General features: G+C 39.4%; 1 protein-coding gene across 1 annotated transcript; it reads left to right on the forward strand.

Moving 5' to 3' along the window:
• Positions 1-3209: 3209 nt before the first annotated feature.
• Positions 3210-6976, forward strand: LOC121397347. The gene is made up of 6 exons (XM_041573984.1): positions 3210-3705; positions 5351-5668; positions 5829-5848; positions 5959-6160; positions 6319-6374; positions 6869-6976. Exons 1-6 carry the CDS (start codon positions 3627-3629, stop codon positions 6974-6976), a joined length of 783 nt encoding a protein of 260 aa, XP_041429918.1. The 5' UTR covers positions 3210-3626.
• Positions 6977-11662: the final 4686 nt, after the last annotated feature.

Below are 11662 nucleotides of genomic sequence, written 5' to 3' on the forward strand. Positions count from 1 at the left end.
TACGTTTTTGTTCCCACTTGCTGTGATTTCTGTCAACGTATCACTACAGAGTGAGTTTTTATGTTTTTTTCCCAACACTTTATGAAAGAGTGGCAAAGCAAAGTGGGATAGAAATAAGTAGTCAATTCTACTATATGTCTGGTGTACCTGAGAAAAGTAAGTGTAATCTCTATCAGACTGGTGGCAAACTCTCCGACTGTCCATTTACTGGTTGTTGTTAGGGATGGGCGAATTTTTTTGCCGAAAAAAATTACGCCCATAGACTTGTATGGCTTTGTGCGTCAAAATAAAAAGACGCGCGTCCAAAAATGTTTTTTTTGACGCGCATAGACTTTTGCTGGCGGCAAATTTTTGGTGCAGGAAAACGGGTAAAATTTGCCTATCCCTACCTAGTTGTTGTGTAGCATTAGCTTAATACGCTTTAGTGTCCTATAAGCTAGATTTGTTTTACCAGAAGATGAGTCTAATTTCAGATCTAAAGTAAGATTTAGATCACCGCCCCATTATAAGTGTACCTTGAGAAAAACTTTCAAGCCTGGTCACAAACTTTTTAAGAAAACTGCATTGGTTTTGATTTTGTGCATAGCAGTTAACCAACTACCAAATTAACCAAATTCATCCACTGAGAAATACTAGGGGAATTAAATGTTTCCCAGTTCAGTATAATAACACTTTTATCATAGAATAATAATGTTCTGCACAGAATACGACTTTTACTTTGAGGCAAAATTTCATCCAAACAAAATTCCGGTGAAACTATGTGGGGAAACACAGGATTATCCTTTAAAAATTTTATAATCCCTTTCCAATATTTCCCAATCTCCGGACAAGACCGTAGTATATGAAAAAAAAATCTTGGAGAAAATCTGAGTATCTTTTACTTAGTTTGTCACCCCCTTTTTCTAGTAATAAAACCTTGATCCAAACTCCCTGGAATCTGTTGCAGCCGAGACGCAGATCCCCATATAACGTTTAATAAGGATTCAAACTCAAATGAACAGGAGATTTACCCCCAGGAGCTGAACACAGGAGTGACCAGTTGAAGGTCCTACTGGAAATAGCCAGATGTAGAAATAACATACAGAACCCTTCCCTCTCTAACTGGACCTCCCTACCTAATATTCTGAGTCACTAACAATATCCCCTCTTTCACTTTCATTTCACTTTGATATCAAGCCCAGAACATTCTGTATAGTAAGATTTCTGTGCTAAATCTCATTATTGTATTTAATCATTATATGACTCATTTATTGTCTAAGTGGATCCAGTTCTGGAATTAAATAATCTGGTGCTGACTGTACCTAGGGAAATATTGCATCTAACATTTCTGTTATAGGATAAAACATAATAAAGTGAAATACAGTATATCTTTAGAAGTCACTGAGGGGTTCTGTGACTATATAAAGACACAAGGCTGCAGGCTGAGTTATACAGGGAACTCTGAGTATCACTCATGTATTATAAGGGATAATGTACCCCCTACTGTAAATGATAAGGATATTAGAAGTCACTGAGGGGTTGTTCTGTGACCATATAAAGGCACAAGGCTGCAGACTGAGTTATACAGGGAACTCTGAGTATCACTCATGTATTATAAGGGATAATGTACCCCGACTGTAAATGATAAGTAGGGATGGGCGAATTTTTGTACCCCTACTGTAAATGATAAGGATGTTAGAAGTCACTGAGGGGTTGTTCTGTGACCATATAAAGGCACAAGGCTGCAGGCTGAGTTGTACAGGGAATTCTGAGTATCACTCATGTATTATAAGTTATAATGTACCCCCTACTGTAAATGATAAGGATATTAGAAGTCACTGAGGGGTTGTTCTGTGACCATATAAAGGCACAAGGCTGCAGGCTGAGTTATACAGGGAACTGTGAGTATCACTCATGTATTATAAGGGATAATGTACCCCCTACTGTAAATGATAAGGATATTAGAAGTCACTGAGGGGTTGTTCTGTGACCATATAAAGGCACAAGGCTGCAGGCTGAGTTATACAGGGAACTCTGAGTATCACTCATGTATTAAAAGGGATAATGTACCCCCTACTGTAAATGATAAGGATATTAGAAGTCACTGAGGGGTTGTTCTGTGACCATATAAAGGCACAAGGCTGCAGGCTGAGTTATACAGGGAACTCTGAGTATCACTCATATAAGGGATAATGTACCCCCTACTGTAAATGATAAGGATATTAGAAGTGAATTTAAGTATTTAAAGTAAGGATTTTTAATCCTAAAATATATCTAAAAGAGTTAAATGTGTGCTCTTGTAGACAACATATACATGTCCTAGGAAACACACACTTACCCCGATCAGTGAAGAGAAGAAGTCGGGAGCACTCCAATTTAAAAATAGGAATTAGGAAAAATACTATTACAATATTTGCCTAGCAAGGAAGGCTTTTCATGAGTTTGTGTTCACTAGTGAAAGAAAAAGCCAGTGATGTGGCATTTAATCCAAGAAGCAGATGCAATTACAAGAGTTGGGTTCATTTTTCACAAGTAAGGAAATCTCAGGCGACTGTTATTGAAAACAGGTCATTTGATAAAGGGTTAATTTCTCTAGGCCTAAGAGTAGCTCCTTATTGAAAAGAACTCTTAGATTCTTCTGAGAATTCCATGATGTACCCATGTATTTGACTAAATAACACTTTCCATAAGGCTGCCAGCTGGTTCTTTCATGTATGTGTTGGCCATTTCTTGAAATTTCTGGAAGGTGTAGGTTCTTTTTAATGCAGTCACTAGAATGTACAAAGTACGAGGATGCTCCAACCCTAATGTCAGGTATGTTTTGGCCATGTCTTGTTATACGCGACCACCATCATGCCCCCTGATCCCAACTCGGCCAATGATGCTCCCTAATCCCAACTCCAAGGAAATATCTGGAAGGTTTAGGTCCTTTTTAATACAATTGCTAATATATACAAAGTATGAGGATGCTCCAACTCTAATATCAGGTATGTTTTGGCCATGTCTTGTTATACTTGTCCAATCATGCCCCCTGATCCCAACTCGGCCAATCATGCCCCCTGATCCCAACTCGGCCAATCATGCCCCCTGATCCCAACTCGGCCAATCATGCCCCCTGATCCCAACTCGGCCAATCATGCCCCCTGATCCCAACAAGATTACCTTTAATTAGGGTGCAAATGGGAAGCTGGATACTGGGCTATTACTGTGGGAAACCTGGAGAGGTTGGGCCAAAATCAGAGGACTCCTAAATTTCAGTTGACATGTCCATAAGTGCATAGATATTTCACTGAAACTAGAATTATCTCAATGTTTAGAACTCTCCGCCAGTCTGAAAGGCAATTGACTGGTGACTCCACAACCCAGAACCCTGCTACATGTCCAACTGTTGGGGTGTAATGACCTGGGGCAAACTCAAGGCTCTCACATTGTTGGACACAAGGAGGAGCAATACATTGACTTGACTGAACATTTTAGCAAATTGCATCACATTTTGGATATTAATATACTGTATATACCTCTCTCACATCTACAGTAAAACCTATCTTGCTCACAAGGTGTTAATAAAGGTTACCAAAAGTGAGAAGTCCAGTGCATGATGGGAATTTGTAGGGAAGGAAGTGGGCAGGTGGGAGACCACAAAAGTGATGAGAAATACTGTAATAAAGCTCAGAAGGAAAATGTCTCTTGGTTACTGGAAGCTGATAATCCTCGCTCTGCTCCCATGTAAGTTTATTATTCCTTAATGTCTACATACATTTTCTTAGCATATAATTATCATGTAACAAAATTTTGTGTATTTTATTTTTGTTACTCCTGACTTTCCCCAATATATAATTTCCTCACTGTGAGATGTAACTTTAAAAAAATCTTCCCAGAGACTATTATCCACTGTTACTATAGGCACCATCTCTCCCTACTATACCTGCTATCCCACAGCCACACTCCCTTCCCAGAGACTATTATCCACTGTTACTATAGACACCATCTCTCCCTACTATACCTGCTATCCCACAGTCACACTCCCTTCCCAGAGACTATTCTCCCACTGTTACTATAGGCACCATCTCTCCCTACTATACCTGCTATCCCACAGTCACACTCCCTTCCCAGAGACTATTATCCACTGTTACTATAGACACCATCTCTCCCTACTATACCTGCTATCTCACAGCCACACTCCCTTCCCAGAGACTATTATCCACTGTTACTATAGGCACCATCTCTCCCTACTATACCTGCTATCCCACAGTCACACTCCCTTCCCAGAGACTATTATCCACTGTTACTATAGGCACCATCTCTCCCTACTATACCTGCTATCCCACAGTCACACTCCCTTCCCAGAGACTATTATCCACTGTTACTATAGGCACCATCTCTCCCTACTATACCTGCTATCCCACAGTCACACTCCCTTCCCAGAGACTATTATCCACTGTTACTATAGGCACCATCTCTCCCTACTATACCTGCTATCTCACAGCCACACTCCCTTCCCAGAGACTATTATCCACTGTTACTATAGGCACCATCTCTCCCTACTATACCTGCTATCCCACAGTCACACTCCCTTCCCAGAGACTATTATCCACTGTTACTATAGACACCATCTCTCCCTACTATACCTGCTATCCCACAGTCACACTCCCTTCCCAGAGACTATTATCCACTGTTACTATAGACACATCTCTCCCTACTATATCTGCTATCCCACAGTCACACTCCCTTCCCAGAGACTATTATCCACTGTTACTATAGACACCATCTCTCCCTACTATACCTGCTATCCCACAGTCACACTCCCTTCCCAGAGACTATTATCCCACTGTTACTATAGACACCATCTCTCCCTACTATACCTGCTATCCCACAGTCACACTCCCTTCCCAGAGACTATTATCCCACTGTTACTATAGACACCATCTCTCCCTACTATACCTGCTATCCCACAGTCACATATCACTATATAATTAATGCATTGCTATGAATGTATACAGTATGAGGGCTGCATGCTTTGAGCTGGTCACTTTTCTCACTGTAATTGTTCACGTGGTTATTTTAGGACCTTTGCGCTTCCTCTTTATTTTAAGGCATTTACTGTACATTTTGAAAATGCACGTTTGGTGGGTTTGAGGATCCCAAGAGAGGAAACTTTTTTTTGTTCAGTCCGTTTTGTTTGGAGTATTTGTGATTATTTTTCTCTCTCCTAATCCTCCTTATGATTAGGGATGGGCGAATTTGAGCCATTTCGCCAAATATTCTTGTATAATATATTAGTGTCAGATCATACATCTTATACACTAATTGTTATTCATATTAACTCTAATAATGGAATACTTTCTGGTATTAGTTATCTTTGTGTTATTAGACACCGTGTATACAGGTTCCTGTGGGCCCATGAGAAATATCACTGGGAAAGAGGGAGAAGCAGCAACGTTACAGGTGGATCCAACAAGAGGCAGAGGGATTTCTTGGGCTCTTATTCTTGGTATGAGTAGGAATGTATTTGCCATAACAAAACCAAACTCATCTATCGACATCAGAGATCCTCAGTACAAAGGAAGAGTGAATAGCACCACTGATGGTTCCTTAAACTTCATGGATTTTATGATATATGACCAAGGGATCTACTTATCTGAAGTGTTCTACTCGCACTGCAGTCAGTTCTACAATCTCAGGGTCTACAGTAAGTCTTAAGCTACTAAAAATGCCTTTCCCTTTAAACAAAACAGGTTTGTTTGTTCATACATTGCAATATATTCAAGCTGGCCAACTACGTCAGTCATCCCCCTGGGGGCATTTGAGGCCGCCTTCTAATCACTGACTTGACTGCTATGGACCTACAGCAAACGTCCTCCATCATTTAGTGCAGATGATCAATTACATTTGGCTTCTTTATGAAAATAATATGGAGAAATGTTGAATATTCTTGTTTATATTGATCATAAAGGAATTACTATGCTGCCATAGATTTAGGATAGCTCTTTTTACACTAATTACCCAATATGTAGCTTCACATTCCCTCACCCAACTATCAATCATTATTACTTCTCCAACTCTTCAGGCAAGGATCTAAACCAACCTGGTGAATACATCTATTATCTCACGGGACTGACGGCTTTAGCCCTGATATTGGGCTTCATATGGTTCTTTGTGAGAAAGAGTAGGAAGAGGCCGGGTGAGTTGAAATTAGAAAGATTAATTTGTGAGAGTAAATTGTTAGTAAGAGCTGGATTATTATATCACTATTAAATGTGACTTTCCATTTGCTTTCTGCTCCAGATTTGCTTTCTGTTCCAGATTTGGTTTTTGTTCCAGATTTGCTTTCGGTTCCAGACTATGAGGACCAGAATGTAGTGGAAGAAATGGGAGCACAGAGCATCCAGCCCCAGGTTCATATTCCATGGATATAAAGTATCTGTAAGGGATTGGGGTTGGTTGAGTTTAAGGTGGAACTGGATACAATAGAAGGTTTAGGGATCTCCATTTAGGTACCGTTTACCAGGGAACAGTTATATATACAAGATATAGCACACATCTTACTCCTCTGTATGAATAACTATTAGATGCCTTAGCTGTCATGTCAGGGAATATGAAGAAAAGGAACGATTCATTCGAGTCATTATTTTTTTCTAGATCTGCTAGTCTGCCATTTACATCAAGGCCTAACTAGAATGATAAGTAGGACCATAGCAAATTGATAACAAGTTCTGTTTCAAACCAGACACATGCAGAACAGAAAGTTAAATCATTCAAAGCCCTCAAAGAATAAAAAATAAACACCAAATTCAAATTGTCTTAGAAGCTTCCTCCTTTTCCCCCTAAGAATTAGTACCATATATACTTGTGTCTCAAAGATAATAATCTTGCTTTTTTTACATTACAGGAGACAGAGAACCAGAGAAAGAAACCCAGAACCCAGAATGATGGGAATGAGCAACAAAACAACCCAGAACCTTTGTATGATCCATTGATGAGGTCTTTTATTGACTGATGTCATCAATAGACAATTATAATAAAGTCTTGGGAAATCTGCAATCACTTTAATGTTTTTTTTCCAAATGAAGTTCATGAATGATTTAACTGAAAGAACTAATCTTGAAAATGTTTATAAATATACATGTAGATTTGATTATAAAAAATTTCCATTGATGACATCAATAAGTAGGTTGGGTAGGGATGGGGTGCCCAGGCCAATACAGACTTTAAGATCAACAATCTTGTTTATGTATGCCTGGTGAGGAAGCTAAATATTCTTGTTATACTAATTAAATGTTCATATCGCTTATAGGAAAGCCATTTATTATAAGGCAATTTATGGTACAGTGGAGGAACTTGAACCCTCACAGAACCATACAAAGCAATTAAGGAAAGTTATTCCACTGCCTCTGGCCATAAGAGTTTTGTGATCGCAGACAAACCCAAAAGCAGCACAGTCAAAACACGAGCACTACTAAATAAAAAAGGTGTCAATGCTAGTACAGCACCCCACTAGACCATCAGGTATGATTACAGTTAGACCAATACTTATACAGAGCTTTAGAAAGTGGAGCAGGACCAGTCTGCAGCCAATAAGATGATTAGAACAGGACCAGTCTGCGGCCAATAAGATGATTAGAACAGGACAGGTGGAGGAGAAAATAGACAGGATGATTTTTGAATAGGAAGTGGAAAGCAGAGGAGAAAGAGAAAGCACAAGGGCACCCCTAGACATTAGAAGGAAGGAGGTTGTACCTTCAAAAGTATTTACAAAGTCAATATTGGCTGTATTATATAGGAAAGGTGCAAGTCTTGGGGAAACCACCACTCAACCAAATCAGTGAAAGAAGGAAAGAAGTAGAGAGCACCCAGTCCAATGTAATTATAAATGTAACTGGTGAGGAGCTTGATGCCACGTGGTGCCTTTATCAAAGGGAAAGTTGAAGTTTTGAATTTCTCTCCCACATTAATTTTGCAGATATATTAGTATCAAGAAACTGTTGGCTTCCTGAGGGAATATAAACCTATTTGTTCTAATAATATTATGCTGAACAAGGAACTGGTCCAAGAGGGAATTACTGGAGTTATATCTCACCTACCTTGTTAATTAGAGGAACGTGGACCTCAGCATGATGGTGGAAGATTTGGACCAGTCTGGGATTATAATATTAAAGGTTTATGCAGTTATACCACCACAATATATAATAACAATGAATGCCTACTTGTTGTGGGGGCACAGATTACTGGCAGCTGCTCACTACCACCCTGAAGGCATGTTTATATGGTCTCTTCCTCTTGGAGGATAGAATAATTTGTGGTTTTAGCTTTTCTCACAGATTTACAGGGTGAGAAGACCAGTGGGAAGGTGCAGGGAAGGAAGTGGGCAGATGAAGTCCAGCAAAGCAGTGACAGATATTGTTTTAAAGCTCAGAAGGAAAATGTCTCTTGGTTACTGGAAGCTGATCGTCCTCACTCTGCTCCCATGTAAGTTCTCTCTGCTTAATTTTCTCTGTATTGTGCTTAGAAAGGGGGTGTCAGACTATACCAGCATATATCTACCTAAAGAACTGTTCAGTTTTTGCTTGAATGAGTGGAAGCTACCAGGCTTCTTATTCTGCCAAGGTAGAGTGACATATAATCCAAAGACTACAGTCCATCATTGCCCTTAGTGGTCATATTATTGACAACAATGGGAGAATGTGTGCTTGCTTGACTTTGCTGAGCTGTAACTTATAATGAACGTGTATTATAATAAAAGAGACACATTGTAAAATATAATATATAATAATTTTGGCGTTTATTTTTCTTGCTACTCAAAAACACAGCAGCTTTCTAAACATGAGTTCTATAAATGAAAGGGGAAGCTCACATACAGTAGAGCAGAACTAAAAACAAATAGTGGATACAGAAGCCCAACCCCAAAGCTAAACTGACTAAACCAAAGTTGACAGAGTGCCAAAATGTTACTTATCCCCCACCCAAATGTTCTGCTAATTTAATGACTCAGTGGTGCTGCATTTATTGCAGCAAGTATAAATGACTGCAATTTTTCCCACATACAAAATGATTTCCAAAACAGGAGCTAATCCTTCTACTCTTTAAAAATGTTCCCTTTGTGTGAAAATAGTAGATATGGAACAAGGAAGGCGGTCTGATGGTTAGTCCTGGTGTCTTGCAGTGTTGGGGTCTTGGGCTCTGTTCCAGCCAGGGCACTATCTGCAAAGAGCTTGTATGTTCTCCTTCTGTGTGTTTCCGTCCACACTTCAAAAACAGGCAGAATATTTTGCTCTAGGGTCTTAGATGGTAAACTCCATTGGGGCAGGGAATGATGCATTATCTCTGAAAGTGCTGCTGGATATGTTATCTCTATATAAATAAAGGATACTAGTTCTCAGTCCTATAATGAAAACCTATAATATCCAGTGACAAGCTCCTACCCATAAGTTCTGGAGGCATCTCATCAGAAAGATATAGCCCTACAGTACATTATGGGGCTGATTCACTAACTTCGAGTGAAGGATTCGAAGTAAAAAAACTTCGAATTTCGAAGGTTTTTTTGGGCTACTTCGACCATCGAATGGGCTACTTCGACCTTCGACTACGACTTTGAATCGAAGGATTCGGAGTAAAAATCGTTCAACTATTCGACCATTCGATAGTCGAAGTACTGTCTCTTTAAAAAAAACTTCGACCCCCTAGTTCGGCATCTAAAAGCTACCGAAGTCAAAGTTAGCCTATGGGGAAGGTCCCCATAGGCTTGGCTAACTTTTTTTGATCGAAGGATATTCCTTCGATTGTTGGATTTGAATCCTTCGAATCGAACGATTCGAAGGATTTAATCGTTCGATCGAAGGAATTATTGAACTATCTGCGCTAAATCCTTCGACTTCGATATTCGAAGTCGAAGGATTTCAATTCCTAGTCGAATATCGAGGGTATTCGACACTTAGTGAATCAGCCCCTAAATCTTGTATTATATATTAAATATTCTCACCCTTCACTTAGCTGTGCATTGGTACATCAGATCTGTGCCTTATAACACATTTACATAGCCTTTGAATGGTAAGTGTTATGGTTGTGTTATGGTTGAAGTACACTCGGTATGTGAATATGGAAATCATGTGCATCAGAATAAATAGATGAGATTGGAATGATAGAGAAACTATTAGTGGGATTTGTTTGTTGGATGCACATTCATGTAGATATTTAGTAGCTGTAATGTACTTTCTGGTATCTTTGTGTTATCAGACAGTGTGTATACAGGTCCCTGTGGGCCCATGAGAAATATCACCGGGAAGGAGGGAGAAACTGCAACTCTACAGGTGGCTCCAACAGGGGACACAGAGATTGCTTGGATGTATGTCAGTGGAAGCTACAAAATTTTAATTGCCATAACAAAACCAAACACCCCAATTCATATCCAAGATCCTCAGTTCAAGGGAAGAGTGAGCAGCAGCACTGATGGTTCCTTAATCTTCACTAATTTTACCAAAAAGTTCAGAGGAGTCTACACAGCACACAACCCTCATACAAACTGCAATCAATTCTACAATCTCAGGGTCTACAGTAAGTGTGTATTGTACTCAATTACCAACTTCATGTCCCACAACTCTTGGACTTCTTAGAGTGTCCTCAAGTATGTTCAGACCATGTCAATGCCTCAGAAATTTGGACCCCTAGAATGGGTGGGGCTTACAATAAAGTGGTTCGGGTGAAAGGATGATGGGTCTGATTGTGTGTAGCAGGAGGTGTGTTTTGCCTTAAATTCCAATTTTTCCTAATTGCAGTTAGCAATATGGTGACTCAAACTGTAGCAAGAAAAGAAAAAGCTTGATTAACATGCATAGCAATATGTGTATCAGTCTTACTACTGGCTGAACGCATCTCAGGTGAGGAGGAGTCTTCTCTAGATATGTAACAACTTTAAAGAAAACCTTTGTAGTATCCTTTATTCAGCCTTTTGTACTGTACCTCTCAGTCTTTTAGCAGAACATGATCACCTACTTGTAGTTTAGAGTTAGCCTCTTGCCACAACACATTGAAAATATGTTGGATGTGTTTCCACTGTTTGTTTTAGAGTCTGCTCCTTTAAAAGTGTCCTGGAGGAAACAGGACCAGAAGAATGTTCTGAGTCAATATTGTTGGAAGGTCTGTTAGATCTATTTGGTTAAACGTGTCTTTAGTTGGGCATAATGAAAATTATTCTTGGAGGATATCTGGGGGAACAATCATGTTGTTTTACTGACTGATCTGGTCTACTGGATTAAGATCAGTGGAGATGAGGTACCATTGATCTGGTGTGAAAAATTTCCTAAGGCTCTCTACTCTGTTTCTGACATCCACTTAAAAACATTTTGTTTGGTTGTGTATATAACCTAGTACCACCGTTCTGTCAGCGTAGAAGTTAAAAGATTGGACACGGGGAATTTCACTTCCAGAGTAAAGTTTCTTTACGTTGGCAACATAATCATTATAATCATAATACATTGCTGCTAGTAAGGCTGGAGGAGATCAATTGCTTCCTCTTTAGATACAGATTTTAGTCCATCATCTATATCTAAGTTCCTTCAATGAACCTTCTCTATAACTATATAATATCCATAGACGCCCCCTAACAAATATGTATGACCTATATATATTGTACTTATGCAGACTTATCACATCTTCCCTTAAGTTCCTCATCTCTGGTTTAAAAATATCC

The sequence above is a fragment of the Xenopus laevis genome, chromosome 8L (assembly GCF_017654675.1).
Source record: "Xenopus laevis strain J_2021 chromosome 8L, Xenopus_laevis_v10.1, whole genome shotgun sequence".
NCBI classification, from domain to species: Eukaryota; Metazoa; Chordata; class Amphibia; order Anura; family Pipidae; genus Xenopus; species Xenopus laevis.